Here is a 16,710-nt window from a genome sequence, read left to right as displayed (position 1 = left end):
AAGACAGCCAGATCGCTTGAAGTCAGGAATTTGAGACCAGCCAGGCCAACATGGTGAAACCCCATCTCTACTAAAAATACCAAAATCATCCAGGTGTGCTGGCATGTGCCTGTAATCCCAGCTACTCAGGAGGCTGAGGCGGAAGAATAGGCTTGAACTGGGGAGGCAGAGGATGCAGTGAGCCAAGATCGCGCCACTGCACTCCAGCCTGGGTGACAGAGCGAGACTGTCTCAGAAGAACAAAAACAAAAAACAACAAAAAAACAAAACAAGAACAACAAAAGAAATGATTTTTATCTTTCATCTGATTTTTGTATTCTGCATTATTGCTTCTCTGGGACTCAAGTAAAGAACATTTGTAGTAGTTTAGACTGTTCTAAGTTAATGCTACATGAAACTGTTAGACTCTTGTCTTCATATCTCAGTCCCTTAAATCCAATTTCAAAAGATAAAAATTTGCTTTTATTCAGAGTATTCAAACGATATGATCTAGACTCTAAAGTGCTAGCTTGTTTCTTAAAAATGACTTTATGTGGCCGGGCGCAGTGGCTCACACCTGTAATCCCAGCACTTTGGGAGGCCAAGGTGGGTGGATCACGAGGTCAGGTGTTCGAGACTAGCTTGGCCAACATGGTGAAACCCCATCTCTACTAAAAGTAAAAAAATTAGCTGGGCGTGGTGGCACACACCTGTAATCCCAGCTACTCGGGAGCCTGAGGTAGGAGAATCATTGGAACCCAGGAGACGGAGGTTGCTGTGAGCCGAGGTTTCGCCACTGCACTCCAGCCTGGGCAACAGAGCAAGACTCAGTCTCAAAAAAAAGAAAAATTTATGTTCACACCTTGTGTATTTTATTTAGAAAGTATTTTAGCTATAATAAATTATAAAATTGAGATTAATTTATAGGTATACTTTTTAGAATTGTACATTCAGAATTTAAACAACCACATGGGTATGGTTTAGTACTATTATGTCTTACATATAGAAAACTATGATTTTAAATTCTGAGGTAATTTTGTGAAAAACTCACTATATTTTACATGAATTTTGATTGTATACTCTATTATTATTATTTTTTTTTTGCAGTGGGACTCAACTAGGAGGTGTTATTACAGTACTGTGCTTCTTTTTCAACCATGGAGAGGTTTGTTTTCTAGAAAGCAATTTTTAAGAAATAGAAGAGGCTGTAGAGGAACAAGGAAATATACTCATCAAAACAATATATAATTGATTACTACTTATGACTTCACAATATTTTAAAGACCCATGTGTTATAAGTTGATTTTTAAATCATGTTGATTGAAATGTTTAAATAGGTAAAATTTCAAACATGAAATCTCTTGCCTTGTTTTTAGTAAATATATACATATACATATATTCTGCAGAGAAAAGGAAATACTGTACTTCTTGAGTTGAATCATATCGTGCACATTATCTGACTTATTCCCACTAAACTTTATTTGTGGGTGGTGGTAGCCTCACCATACAAGGTATGAAATTTAAATTTACACAAAGTTACTTATCCACATGCCCCATTTACTACATGATGAAGCTGGATTTCCCATTCTATGTCTGTCTGCCTCTAAAACCTCACATATATATTAATTTATATTTTATAAATTATAAAATTAGTTGTATTTTATGAAAACATATATATTATACATATAACATATATATTCAACTTTTTTATTATGGTCAGAATAAGTAACATGAGATCTGCCCTCTTAACATAATTTTTTCTGATTATTGTTTTTTTTTTAATACTTTTAAGTTCTAGGGTACATGCGCACAAAGTGCAGGTTTGTTACATACGTATACATGTGCCATGTTGGTCTGCTGTACCCATTAACTCGTCGTTTACATTATGTATATCTCCTAATGCTACCCCTTCTCCCTCCCCCACCCCATGAGAGGCCCCAGTGTGTGATGTTCCCCTTCCTGTGTCCAAGTGTTCTCACTGTTCAATTTCCACCTATGAGTGAGAACATGCGGTGTTTGGTTTTCTGTTCTTGCAATAGTTTGCTGAGAATGATGGTTTCCAGCTCCTTCCATATCCCTACAAAGGACATAAACTCATCTTTTTTTATGGCTGCATAGTATTCCATGGGTGTATGTGCCACATTTTCTTAATCCAGTCTGTCAGTGATGGACATTTGGGTTGGTTTCAAGTCTTTGCTATTGTGAATAGTGCCGCAATAAACATGTGTGCATGTGTCTTTATAGCAGCATGATTTATAATCCTTTGGGTATATACCCAGTAATGGGATAGCTGAGTCAAATGGTATTTCTAATTCTAGATCCTTGAGGAATCCCCACACTGTCTTCCACAATGGTCGAACTAGTTGACAGTCCCACCAACAGTGTAAAAGTGTTCCTATTTCTCTACATCCCCTCCAGCACCTGTTGTTTCCTGACTTTAATGATCACCATGCTAACTGGTGTGAGATGATATCTCATTGTGGTTTTGATTTGCATTTCTCTGATGGCCAGTGATGATGAGCATTTTTTCATGTGTCTGTTGGCTGCATAAATGTCTTCTTTTGAGAAGTATCTGTTCATATCCCTTGCCCACTTTTTGATGGGGTTGTTTGGTTTTTTCTTGTAAATTTGTTTAAGTTCTTTGTAGATTCTGAATATTAGCCCTTTGTCAGATAGGTAGATTGTAAAATTTTTCTCCCATTCCGTAGGTTGACTATTCACTCTGATGGTAGTTTCTTTTGCTGTGCAGAAGCTCTTTAGTTTAATTAGATTCCATTTGTGAATTCTGGCTTTTGTTGCCATTGTTTTTGGTGTTTTAGTCATGAAGTCCTTGCCCATGCCTATGTCCTAAATGGTATTGCCTAGGTTTTCTTCTGGGGTTTTTATGGTTTTAGGTTTAACATTTAAGTCTCTAATCCATGTTGAATTAATTTTTGTATAAGATGTAAGGAGGGGATCCAATTTCAGCTTTCTACATATGGCTAGCCAGTTTTCCCAGCACTATTTATTAAATAGGAAATCCTTTCCCCATTTCTTGTTTTTGTCAGGTTTGTCAACATCAGATGGTTGTAGATGTGTGGTATTATGTCTGAGGGCTCTGTTCTCTTCCATTGGTCTGTATCTCTGTTTTGGTACCAGTACCATGCTGTTTTGGTTACTGTAGCCTTGTAGTATAAAGTCAGGTAGTGTGATGCCTCCAGCTTTGTTCTTTTGGCTTAGGATTGTCTTGGCAATGCGGGCTCTTTTTTGGTTCCATATGAACCTTAAAGTAGATTTTTTCCCATTCTGTGAAGAAAGTCATTGGTAGCTTGATGGGGATGGCATTGAATCAATAAATTACCTTGGGCAGTATGGCCATTTCCACAATATTGATTCTTCCTATCCATGAGCATGGAATGTTCCGTTTGTTTGTGTCCTCTTATTTCATTGAGCAGTGGTTTGTAGTTCGCCTTGAAGAGGTCCTTCACATCCCTTGTAAGTTGAATTCCTAGGTATTTTATTTTATTTGAAGCAATTGTGAATTGGAGTTCACTCATGATTTGGCTATCTGTCTGTTATTGGTGTATAGGAATGCTTGTGATTTTTGCACATTGATTTTGTATCCTGAGATTTTGCTGAAGTTGTTTATCAGCTTAAGGAGATTTTGGGCTGAGACGATGGAGTTTTCTAAATATACAATCATGTCATCTGCAAACAGGGAAAATTTGACTTCCTCTTTTCCTAACTGAATACCCCTTATTTCTTTCTCTTGCCTGATTGCCCTGGCCAGAACTTCCAACACTACGTTGAATAGGAGTCGTGAGAGAGGGAATCCCTGTCTTGTGCCCGTTTTCAAAAGAAATGCTTCCAGGTTTGCCCATTCTGTATGATATTGGCTGTGAGTTCGTCATAAATAGCTCTTATTATGTTGAAATACGTTCCATCAGTACCAAATTTATTGAGAGCTTTTAGCATGAAGGGCTGTTGAATTTTGTCAAAGACCTTTTCTGCATCTATTGATATAATCATGTGGTGTTTGTCTTTGGTTCTGTTTATATGCTGGATTACATTTATTGATTTGCATATGTTGAACTTGCCTTGCATTCCAGGGGTGAAGCCCAGTTGATCATGGTGGATAAGCTTTTTCATGTGCTGCTGGATTCGGTTTGTCAATATTTTATTAAGGATTTTTGCATCAACGTTCATCAGGGATATTGGTCTAAAATTCTCTTTTTTTTGTTGTGTCTCTGCCAGGCTTTGGTATCAGGATGATGCTGGCCTCATAAAATGTGTTTGGGAGGATTCCCTCTTTTTCTATTGATTGGAATAGTTTCAGAAAGAATGGTATCAGCTCCTCCTTGTACCTCTGGTAGAATTTGGCTGTGAATCTGTCTGGTCCTGGACTTTTTTTCGTTGGTAGGCTATTAATTATTGCTTCAATTTCAGAGCCTGTTATTGGTCTATTCAGGGATTCAACTTCTTCCTGGTTTAGTCTTGGGAGGATGTATGTGTCCAGGAATTTATCCATTTCTTCTAGGTTTTCTAGTTTTATTGCATAGAGGTATTTATAGAATTATCTGATGTTAGTTTGTATTTTTGTGGGGTCGGTAGTGATATCCCCTTTATCATTTTTCATTACTTCTATTTGATTCTTCTCTCTTTTCTTCTTTATTTTTCTTGCTAGCAGTCTATCAATGTTGTTGATCTTTTCAAATAACCAGCTCCTGGATTCATTGATTGTTTCAAGGGTTTTTTTGTGTCTCTTTCTCCTTCAGTTCTGCTCTGATCTTAGTTATTTCTTGCCTTCTGCTAGCTTTCGAATGTGTTTGCTCTTGTTTCTCTGGTTCTTTTAATTGTGATGTTAGGGTGTCAATGTTAGATATTTCCTGCTTTCTCTTGTGGGCATTTAGTGCTATAAATTTCCCTCTACACACTGCCTTAAATGTGTCCCAGATATTATGGTATGTTGTGTCTTTGTTCTCATTGGTATCAAAGAACATCTTTATTTCTGCCTTCATTTCATTATGTACCCAGTAGTCATTCAGGAACAGGTTGTTCAGTTTCCATGTAGTTGAGCAGTTTTGAGTGAGTTTCTTAATCCTGAGTTCTAGTTTGATTGCACTGTGGTCTGAGAGACTGTTTGTTATAATTTCTGTTCTTTCACATTTGCTGAGGAGTGCTTTACTTCCAACAATGTGGTCAATTTTGGAATAAGTGCAATGTGGTGCTGAGAAGAATATATATTCTGTTGATATGGAGTGGAGAGTTCTGTAGATGTCAATTAGGTCTGCTTGGTGCGGAGCTGAGTTGAATTCCTGGATATTCTTGTTAACTTTCTATCTTGTTGATCTGTCTGGTGTTGACAGTGTGGTGTTAAAGTTGCCCATTATTACTATGTGGGAGTCTAAGTCTCTATGCAAGTCTCTAAGTGTTTGCTTTTTGAATCTGGGTGCTCCTGTATTGGGTGCATATATATTTAGGATAGTTAGCTCTTCCTGTTGAATTGATCCCTTTACCATTATGTAATGGCCTTCTTTGTCTCTTTTGACCTTTGTTGGTTTAAAGTCTGTTTTATCAGAGACTAGGATTGCAACCCCTGCTTTTTTGTTTGTTTGTTTTCCGCTTGCTTGGTAGATCTTCCTCCATCACTTTATTTTGAGCCTATGCATGTCTCTGCACGTGAGATGGGTCTCCTGAATACAGCACACTGATGGGTGTGCTTTGACTCTTTATCCAATTTTCCAGTCTGTGTCTTTTAATTGGAGCATTTAGTCCATTTACATTTAAGCTTAATATTGTTATGTGCTAAGTTGATCCTGTCATTATGATGTTAGATGGTTATTTTGCTCATTAGTTGATGCAGTTTTTTCCTAGCATCGATGGTCTTTACATTTTGGCATGTTTTTGCAGTGGTTGGTACCGATTGTTCCTTTCCATGTTTAGTGCTTCCTTCAGGAGCTCTTGTAAGGCAGGCCTGGTGGGGATAAAACCTCTCAGCATTTGCTTGTCTGTAAAGGATTTTATTTCTCCTTCACTTATGAAGCTTAGTTTGGCTGGATATGAAATTCTGGGTTGAAAATTCTTTTCTTTAAGAATGTCGAATATTGGCCCCACTCTCTTCTGGCTTGTTGAGTTTCTGCCAAGAGATCCACTGTTCGTCTGATGTGCTTCCCTTTGTGGGTAACCCGACCTTTCTCTCTGGCTGCCCTTAACTTTTTTTCCTTCATTTCAACTTTGGTGAATCTCACAATTATGTGTCTTGGAGTTGCTCTTCTTGAGGAGTATCTTTGTGATGCTCTCTGTATTTCCTGAATTTGAATGTTGGCCTGCCTTGCTAGGTTGGGGAATTTCTCCTGTATAATATCCTGAAGAGTGTTTTCCAACATGATTCCATTCTCCCGGTCACTTTCAGGTATACCAATTAGACGTAGATTTGGTCTTTTCATATCGTCCCATATTTCTTGCAGGCTTTGTACATATCTTTTACTCCTTTTTCTCTAAACTTGTCTTCTCGCTTCATTTTATTCATTTGATCTTCAGTCACAGATACCCTTTCTTCCAGTTGATTGAATCGGTTACTGAGGCTTGTGTATGCATCATGTAGTTCTCATGCCATGGTTTTCAGCTCTATCAAGTCATTTAAGGATTTCTCTACATTGGTTATTCTAGTTAGCCATTTGTCTAACCTTTTTTCAATGTTTTTAGCTTCTTTGTGATGGGTTCAAACTTCCTCCTTTAGCTCGGAGAAGTTTGATCATGTGAAGCCTTCTTCTCTCGTCAAAGTCATTCTCCATCCAGCTATGTTCTGTTGCTAGTGAAGAGCTGCATTTCTTTGGAGGGGGTGAGGCGCTCTGATTTTTAGAATTGTCAGCTTTTGTACTCTGTTCCCCATCTTTGTGGTTTTATCTACCTTTGGTCTTTGATAATGGTGACGTACAGATGGGGTTTTAGTGTCGATGTCCTTTCTTTTTGTTAGTTTTCCTTCTAACAGTCAGGACTCCCAGCTGCAAGTCTATTGGAGTTTGCTGGAGGTCCACTCCAAACCCTGTTTGCCTGGGTATTAGCAGCAGAGGCTGCAGCAGAGTGAATAATGCTGAACAGTAAATGTTGCTGCCTGATCATTTCTCTGGAAGCTTCATCTCAGAGGGATACCCAGCCGTGTGAGGTGTCAGTCTGCCCCTACTTGGGGGTACTTCCTAGTTAGGCTACTCGGGGGTCAGGGACCCACTTGAGGAGGCAGTCTGTCCGTTCTCAGATCTCCAACTCTGTGCTGGGAGAACCACTAGTCTCTTCAAAGCTGTCAGACAGGGACATTTAAATGTACTGAGGTTTCTGCTGCCTTTTGTTTGGCTATGCCCTGTCCCCAGAGGTGGAGTCTACAGAGGCCAGCAGGCCTCCTTGAGCTGTGGTGGGCTCCACCCAGTTCGAGCTTCCAGGGTGCTTTGTTTACCTATTCAAATCTCAGGAATGGCGGGCGCCCCTCCCCAAGCCTTGCTGCTGCCTTGCAGTTAGATCTCAGACTGCTGTGCCAGCAATGAGGGAGGCCCTATGTTCGTGGGACCCTCTATGCCAGGTGCGGGATGTAATCTCCTGGTGTGCCATTTGCTAAGACCCTTGGAAAAGCACAGTATTAGGGTGGGAGTAACCCAATTTTCCAGGTGGTGTGTGTCACAGTTTCCCTTGGCTAGGAACGGGAATTCCCTTACCCCTTGCACTTCCCGGGTGAGGCGATGCCTGCCCTGCTTCAGCTCTCGCTTGGTGGGCTGCACCCACAGTCCTGCACCCACTGTCCAACATGCCCCAGTGAGATGAACCCAGTACCTCAGTTAGAAATGCAGAAATCACCCATCTCCTGAGTCGCTCACTCTGGGAGCTGTAGCCTGGAGCTGTTCCTATTTGGCCATCTTGGAACCTCATTCCAGATTTTTAAGTGTACACTACAGTACTAACACAATGTTGTACAGCAGATCTCTAGAACTTATTCATCTTGTCTAACTGAAACTTGCCTGACAGCAAGGACATGGTTAAGACGCTGCCACCTGCTGCCTCACTTCTTTCTGTTACGTCATGGTGTCTGTTCAGTAATGCAAAATGCTGAATTCAAAATAGACATTAACTTACTAATTCAGCCCAATGAAACATAGTCTACCTAAAAAAGAGCTCATAGAAGTTTATTTCAAATATGATGGATTCATTCAACAAAATATTGAGTACATACCACGTCCATGCTCTGTTAGATGCTGAGGATATGGCAATGAAAAACAGAGAGATTCTGACTATTAGCTCTTGGGAGCAAAATATTTTATGTTATGACACAGGTTACATAGGGTAGAAGTACATTTTTTTTTTCAAGATGGAGTCTTGCTCTGTTTCCCAGCCTGGAGTGCAGTGCAGTGGCGTGATCTCAGCTCACTGCAACCTCTGCCTCCTGGGTTCAAGCAATTCTCCTGCCTCAGCCTCCTGAGTAGCTGGGATTACAGGCATGTGCCACCATGCTCAACTAAATTTTTGTATTTTTAGTAGAGATGGGGTTTCACCATGTTGGCTAGGCTGGTCTTGAACTCCTGACCTCGTGATCCAGCCACCTTGGCCTCCCAGAGTACTGGAGATTACAGGCATGAGCCACCATGCCCGGCCAGGGTAGAAGTACTTTTATCCATTGCTGTTGGGTTAATTTTTAAAAATCAGTTAGATAAAGGAATCATAAAAATTATACATAAAATCCTTATATATATTAATTTTAAGCAAACAAATGCATTGTCATTCAACAATGTGCTGATATAATGACAAAGCTTTTTCTTTGAGTGTGCCAGGAAACTTGGTATAAGTTGACTTTCTTATATGTATCATAATTCCTCTTACAACATTTACAATTTTGGGATCTTGGAAGAGGAGCAATAACTTTTAACACTCTTGGAAAGTAATAAGAGCTCACATTCTTTCTAGAATTTCAGAATTTTTGATGGAAAATTTTTCTAATACTCTGACCCATATGTCTTAGAAGTCATTTTAAAGTTTGTATGAACATTTAATACTTTCATTACATGCATCACATTTGTGGTTCCCAAATACTTCTAGTTGTTTTTAAAATATATACTTACCTTTTTTTAAGTTACATTTTACAAATTCTGAGGCAATCTTAGCTATTCGAAGTGTGTATTTATATTCATTCAAACTTGTTATGTAGAAACTTTCTTGGTGCTTGCGAATTACCTAGGTGACATTTGTTTAGGTATTTGTCTTGGCATACATATAACCCAAAGCCTAGGATGCCAGGATCATATGCCAGGATCATACCTGCAGGACTGGACTGTCGATCTAGTTGGTCAGTCACAGAATTCTCACAACTCTTATACATACAATCTTATTTGTCCCTTGGGTTTCCTTTTGCTCAGTCTGATATATTTGTTGCTGGTTTCTGGACATGGTAGTTAATTGCTCTCTACTTAATGGCCTCATGTGTTAAGAGAGCTTCAAAAACTGAGAAGCTATGCCAGACACTCAGAAATGGGATATAGTGAGCCTAGTATTAAAATTACTAAAACAAACTCACCCCTGGTTTTTAAATATGTTTGTTGTAGTAAACATGATGTAAAGTGGGCATTTTGTTGATTTCAGGCCACCCGTGTGATGTGGACACCACCTCTCCGTGAAAGTTTTTCCTATCCATTCCTTGTACTTCAGATGTATATTTTAACTTTGATTCTCAGGTAACTTTGATTCATAAAACAAAGGCAAATAAATTATAATTTAAGTTTTTAAAAATATACTTCAATTCAGCACTTTGGGAGGCCAAGGTGGGCGGATCACTTGAGGTCAGGAGTTCGAGACCAGCCTGGCCAACATGGTGAAACCTCATCTCTACTAAAATACAAAAATTAGCCAGGCATAGTGGTGTGCATTTGTAATCCCAGCTACTTGGGAGGCTGAGGCAGGAGAATTGCTTGAACCAGGAGGCAGAGGTTGCCGTGAGCTGAGATTGTGCCACTGCACTCCAGCCTGGGCAACAGAGCGAGACCCCCTCTAAAAAAATGTAAATATATATATATTATAGATATATACTTCAATCTATGAAGTTGTAATTACTAAATTTAGACCATTTTTTAGTTATTTTAAAAGTATTGAGTATAGATTTAAGAAAATAATTCAAAATTGCCATGTAAAAATTGCTCTCCCATTTAAGAGTAGGCTACAGGTTTTAAATAACTACATTATGTTTTAAAAAACCAAAAGGTATGTGTTTGTATATAGTTTGCCAAGATTCAAAAGTTTTTGAGAAACAATTACATTTTCTCTTCAGAGTTTAGGTACTCTGACATTGTTTTCTAACCTGTGGTTTTGATGAATGTGTCATGAAAAAAGTGTTCTGTGTGCAAACGAATTTGGGAAATGCGGAGTTAGATGGATAAGGAGTACATATATTCTCTTATTTATGAAGCATTTCTGAACAACCAATGTTTCCAACAGGACAACCAGTTTCATTTCAAAGTTTTTTTTTTTTTTGGATACACTTTTTTTGTAGGGATTACATTTATAAGCATTTTAGATATTTAAGAGGTCTGAGAAATGAACAAAAAAAACCCGTAAGTGGTAGTAGTATAAATAGCCTTATCAGAGAAATAAGTTTGATAGAATACTAATGAGAACTCTCACTGAATGAAATAATGATCACTATCTCCTCCAAACTCCCAGAGGACCCCATTCTTCACCTACTAGTCCCTGGCAGATTCTGCCTTATATAAAACACATTTGTTTGTCTTCCTTGTTTTTTAAAACAGTAAATTTATGAATCATCCACACATACATAAATTTTTATTTATTTATTTAGAGATGAAGTCTTGCTCTGTCACCCAGGTTGGAGTGCAGTGGCACAATCGGCTCACTGCAACCTCTGCTTCCCGGGTTCAAGCGATTCTCCTGCCTTAGCCTCCCAAGTAGCTGGGATTACAGGTGCACACCACCACCCCCAGCTAATTTTTGTATTTTTAGTAGAGACAGGGTTTTACCATGTTGGCCAGGCTGGTCTCAAACTCCTGACCTCAAGTGATCCGCCCGCTTCAGCCTCCCAAAGTGCTGGGATTACAGGCGTGAGCCACTGTGCCCAGCCAGTTATATGTATTTAAAAGTACCACTGGTGCACACATCCATGCAAATATTTGTGGCACTCATATAAAGCTAATTGAAGAGTGGTAAATAGTAGTGTACTGGGGTGGCACAAACCTTGAGAATGGAGCAGGCTAACTTCTGATTTCTTACCAACCTGACGAGTATATTCTGGGGTTGAATTTGGATTTAGGAACCTCCTCCTCATTCAGATTTCTGTATCTTTGCTGTACACTTTGCCTTCTCTCAAAGATTAGGTGATGGAAGCTGCCCATTCTTCATCACCCTTTGCTATTCACTCCCAGTTTATTTTCTAGGAAGGTGGGTTATTTTTATTTTTTTTGAAGTAATATCAGTCTGGTCAGTCAGGGGCTTCATGGAATAAAATGTCTTAATTAGAATATTTAGGGTTGTATCATTGAGGGCATGTGCTATATACTCTGTATCTTAGTCAAAAGTAATTTTTGTTTGAAAAATTTAAGATTACAAAGTACATAATGAGTATTTTATGATAACAGTAAACAATATGAACATTTAGAATTTTGTTTTTGAAAATTTATATACGATTGTACAAAGATTCATCAAAATCCAACATAGCATTTATAAAAGGAACAGTTACAGTTTTATTATTTATGTAAAACATTTGTGTTTCTTTTTTCATGTCTAAAAGTTATTGTAATTCTCTGTGGTAAAAGATACTGGTTCCCAATACATATCAGTAATGGAGAATGGACAATTTAAACTTCCACACACTTCAACTGAATTCTAGAATGATTTTTTAATTTTTTAAGATTCCTTTTCCTCAAATTTTTCCCATAGTTGTTAACTTATTACTTTGTCAGCACTTAACATTTCTCTTCAATGTATTTTGAAACATAAAAGTGGTGGTATATAAAGTTGTTGCTGCACATACAGGAGAAGCATGTTGAGGTGTGCAGGGGCAGTGCCATGTCCTATTTTCTGACCTCCTTGCTGGAGTATTAAATTTCTAATGTCATGCGTATGTAGAGGAAGATGAGCTTTTGTATTTAAAATATTTAGTGGGAAATTACGATGTTATTTTTAAAACTCTAATTTTGATTGCTTCATGCAAGGCATGAAGTATTTCAAGTTCTTTTTAGTATGCTTTAAAAAGTTAACTATATTTTGTTGTATTATAGTAAAGGTAATGGAATAATTTAGATTTTATCATTTTGCAATTAGTCTTTCTTTTTAATGACAGCCTGTTTTTAGGGTGAAACTTATTGGTATCAATTCTCTCTATTAAGGACCTCGAGCAATGATAGAAGGCCCTTCATTGCACTCTGTCTTTCCAATGTGGCTTTTATGCTTCCCTGGCAATTTGCTCAGTTTATACTTTTTACACAGGTAAGATGATTTTTTAAATTAATTTTTATTTTTATTTTAAGTTCTGAGGTACATGTGTGCAGGATGTACAGGTTTGTTACGTAGGTAAATGTATGCCATGGTGGTTTTTGCACCTATCAACCCATTACCTAGGAATTAAGCCCAGCATGCATTAGCTGTTTTTCCTAATGCTCTCCCCACCCCATCCCCGACAGGCCCCAGCATGTGTTCTTCCCCTCCCTGTGTCCATGTATTCTCATTGTTCAGCAACCACTTATAAGTGAGAACATGTGGTGTTTGGTTTTCTGTTCCTGTTGCTGAGGCTAATGGCCTCCAGCTCCATTCATGTCCCTGCAAAGGACCTGATCTCGTTCCTTTTTATGGCTGCATAGTATTCCATGGTGTATATGTACCATATTTTCTTTATCCAGTCTGTTACTGATGGGCATTTGTGTTAATTCCATGTCTTTGCTATTATCAATAGTGCTGCAACAAACACATGTATCTTTGTAATAGAATGATTTATATTCCTTTGGATATATTAATTAAGTTGAATGCAAGATGTCCTTGGTTGTTTCCATAGAAATTTTTAAATATGGTTACATTTATGCCCTAAAAGATTTTCAAAATAGGGAATAAAGTTTACATAAAGGTATGATTTTTATGAAATAATATAATTCCACATTCTTTTACTGTATTAGTTAGTTTGACAGGTTTTAAGGCTCAACATGTGAAAGAGTTTTTCTATTATTTTTATTCACAAATGTTATTTTTGGTGTTTGAGATAATATCTGTATATATCTACCTATAGATTTTCCTTTTGTCCTGGTGATCATTCTGGGTGCCAAGCTACACAGCATTCTAAGGGCCAATCCTACTCTTCACAGAAGGACGTTCTGCTTCTAATCCAGCTAAATGTTGGCTGTTTTGTCTGTGGTGCAGAATTTTACCTGGTACCATTTCTGCAAGCTTTAGTCATAAAGCTCATCATTGCTTAAGGGAGCTGAGCCCATATCCTGTTTCTAAAGCAACTACATAACTAGTACCAAGAAACTGAACTGGGGAAGCAGAGAGTAAATGGAGAATTTTGAGGAAATTTCATGATACTAAGATTTTCCATCAGAGCTCCTTCCTGCATAATAAATACTGATGATAATAATAATACTCTATATTGGAAGTGAGAAATTCTGCCAAGAGTCTCTTGCTGCCAATAGCCTACAAAGAATGAAATTATAACCCCAGCTTAGTTGGTGCTGCATGTTTAAAGTATTCCCTCCGCTTTACTTCATAATAGTTGGCTCCTTTCAGGTTATAACATGGACATTATTCTATGGTTTTCATTATTTGCAAATGCCAACAGAGTAGAATCGATTTTTAATGAGCAGCACTTCATTGCAAGCACATTTATTAATCCAGTGGTACTGATGAAACTAAGCAGCTCTTTGGGGCCAGGCACGATGGCTCATGCCTGTAATCCCAGAACTTTGGGAGGCTGAGGCGGGTAGATCGTGAGGTCAGGAGTTCAAGATCATCCTGGCCAAGATGGTGAAACCACGTCTCTACTAAAAATACAAAAAAATTAGCCGGGCATGGTGGCAGGCTCCTGTAATCTCAGCTACTTGGGAGGCTGAGGCAGAGAATTGCTTTAACCTGGGAGGTGGATGTTGCAGTGGGCTGAGATCGCGCCACTGCACTCCATCCTGGGTGACAGAGTGAGACTCAGTTCCAAAAAAAAAAAAAAAGCTCTTTGGGTAAGTTTGATATTGCTGTAATGATTTTCTAGCCATTCTCTGGATATATACTAGGCTTTTATTTTTCTTTACTAATGTATATAGTTTTGTTTGTATTTGTATGTTTCATGCTTACAGAGGGATAATTCAATGTTATCTTCTGGGTGTACTTTAAGATTTTATTCTTAATTGTGTGTTTCATAGATTAAGGTTAAACTTAGTTCATTGTGCCACCACATCTGGCTAATTTTTTAATTTTTTGTAGAGATGAGGTAGCACCATCTTGCCCAGGCTGCTCTTGAACTCCTGGGCTCAAGCAGTCCTCCTATCTGGGCTTCCGAAATGCTGGGATTATAGGCGTGAGCCACCATGGCTAGCCCAATTTTTTTTATGACTTCTGTGCTCTCCTGGAATTTTCAATCCTGTCAGTTATTTCCTTGAACATTTGAAGCATAGTTTAAAGACATATCTGATTGCACCAGACAAGTGTTTGAGTGATCTCCAAGCTAAGAATAGTTTTTATATATTTAAAGGGATATAGAACAAAAATAGAAAAAGAATATACAAGAGACTGTATGTGACCAACAAAGCATAACATATTTATTATCTGGCATTTTATATAACAAATGTGCTGATCCCTGATATAAATCTTTTCTGAATCTGTTTCTGTTGTGTTAGTGATAGTGTCTTATCTTCATCTATGCTGGGTTATTTTTGATTTGGTGCTGGACATTATACATGAAAAATTGGAGAGGCAAGTCAAAAGAACTAATTAATCTTGAACCACCTTCATGCAATCAGATTGAGATGATCCATAGATGGATTTCAGTCTTTCTGAGGGCTGCTTGATTTCTGGTTCACTATTATAGTATGGCCCTTTGAAACCCCAAACTAAAGCACCCTTCTTGGTGCACTCTGACTGCTGAATCTGCTGAAATGCCTGCTCAGCTTGCTGGTCTCCCAGCTGCCTCTCAGCTGGCAGGCATCTGCCTCTGTTGAAATTGGCAGATACCTCTGGGAGAAAAGTGGCCCAAAATGTCATGCTCATCACTATAGATTGCCATCTATCTTTTTAATTCCTCACTTGCTTTGTTAATAATCTGTGGCTTTTATACATATTTTAAAAATATTTTTATTTATATATTTATATTTTTCCTACACATTCTAGTTCTTAGTGGGAAGGTTGGTTCAAATTCCTTTGCTTACCATTATTAGAAATGTAGCCCTCCTCTTATATTTACTTTGCCTATGAATAGTAAAGTGTTAGTTTTCTATACTTTTTTTCACTTTTGCTTTTTTGTATTATTTCAGATAGCATCATTATTTCCCATGTATGTTGTGGGATACATTGAACCAAGCAAATTTCAGAAGATCATTTATGTGAACATGGTAACATTTTTAATATATATAAGTCAAATGTTAAGATAGGTTCTCAGAGTTTATAAAATCGAAGTGATTCTGTTTTATAGGGTACCACCTCTTTGGTAATATTTAATACATATGATACTGGTGATATCCAGAAGGAAAACTGGAAATGTATATTATAGATGTCATATTATAATAGATTACACTTTCAACTTGACTATAGATGTGTTTTATTCTCTAAAACATTTATGTTTTATTTATTATTATTATTACTACTTTTAAAACTGCCTTTTCTTTCTCAGACATGAGATTTTAGCATTTTGCCTGAATGACACTCTAACTGAAATTTTATATTCTTGCAATTTTGTTTTTGGCTTAGGTCCCAAACATAGCTTCCTTAAAAATATAAAAAGTTAGTAAAGCTTCATAAATAATAGAAGTTCTGAAGTCTAACAAAAATAAGATTAGTAAAACTAGTATTTATAACTAAGTCTTTCTTGGTATATTACTCTATTGTTAAAACAATAGAAATCATAGACTTATTTTTCATTGTTCCAAGTAGCAGATGGAGAAAAAGTGAAATTCTGCCAGATAGAGTTTATAGTCTTGAATTTTAATACTTACAATCTAGCAGTGACTTGAAATTCTATTATCATTTGGCCAAGAGTTATTCATCTTTATGCCTGTAATCCCAGCACTTTGGGAGGCCGAGACGGGCGGATCACGAGGTCAGGAGATCGAGACTATCCTGGCTAACCCGGTGAAACCCCGTCTCTACTAAAAAATACAAAAAATTAGCCGGGCGAGGTGGCGGGCGCCTGTAGTCCCAGCTACTCTGGAGGCTGAGGCAAGAGAATGGCGTAAACCTGGGAGGCGGAGCTTGCAGTGAGCTGAGATCTGGCCACTGCACTCCAGCCTGGGCGACACAGCGAGACTCCGTCTCAAAAAAAAAAAAAAAAAAAAAAAGGCTATATACCTACAAAATATGCATTATGCCAATATATGTAATAACCGCAAAATGTATTTTTTCACTTTTTTTTCAGATTTCAGTTATCCTTAGTTTCATTTTGATGTTTGGAAATTCAATGTACTTATCTTCTTATTATTCTTCATCTTTATTAATGACGTGGGTAAGTGTTTAGTTCATAAAGTTGGGGTTTTTTTAACCTACCAGATAGCATGTTTTCCTGTCTAAAACAGGTATAAG

The 16,710-nt window shown here is 37.8% G+C and overlaps 1 protein-coding gene across 1 annotated transcript in view; it reads left to right on the top strand.

The window, feature by feature from the left end:
* Window positions 1-16,710, top strand: part of LOC126951413 (probable C-mannosyltransferase DPY19L2) — a 184,308-nt gene that overhangs the window by 36,208 nt on the left and 131,390 nt on the right. The window contains exons 7-11 of the mRNA XM_050785482.1: window positions 1,087-1,144; window positions 9,577-9,668; window positions 12,330-12,429; window positions 15,450-15,527; window positions 16,547-16,633. Of these exons, the coding sequence (XP_050641439.1) occupies window positions 1,087-1,144; window positions 9,577-9,668; window positions 12,330-12,429; window positions 15,450-15,527; window positions 16,547-16,633 (415 nt within the window). The remainder of the gene's footprint in view (window positions 1-1,086; window positions 1,145-9,576; window positions 9,669-12,329; window positions 12,430-15,449; window positions 15,528-16,546; window positions 16,634-16,710) is intronic.

This window comes from Macaca thibetana, chromosome 3 (genome assembly GCF_024542745.1).
Source record: "Macaca thibetana thibetana isolate TM-01 chromosome 3, ASM2454274v1, whole genome shotgun sequence".
Taxonomy (NCBI): Eukaryota; Metazoa; Chordata; class Mammalia; order Primates; family Cercopithecidae; genus Macaca; species Macaca thibetana.
The sequence above is the reverse complement of the archived record's forward strand: the minus strand, read 5'-3'. Positions and strand labels throughout refer to the sequence as shown.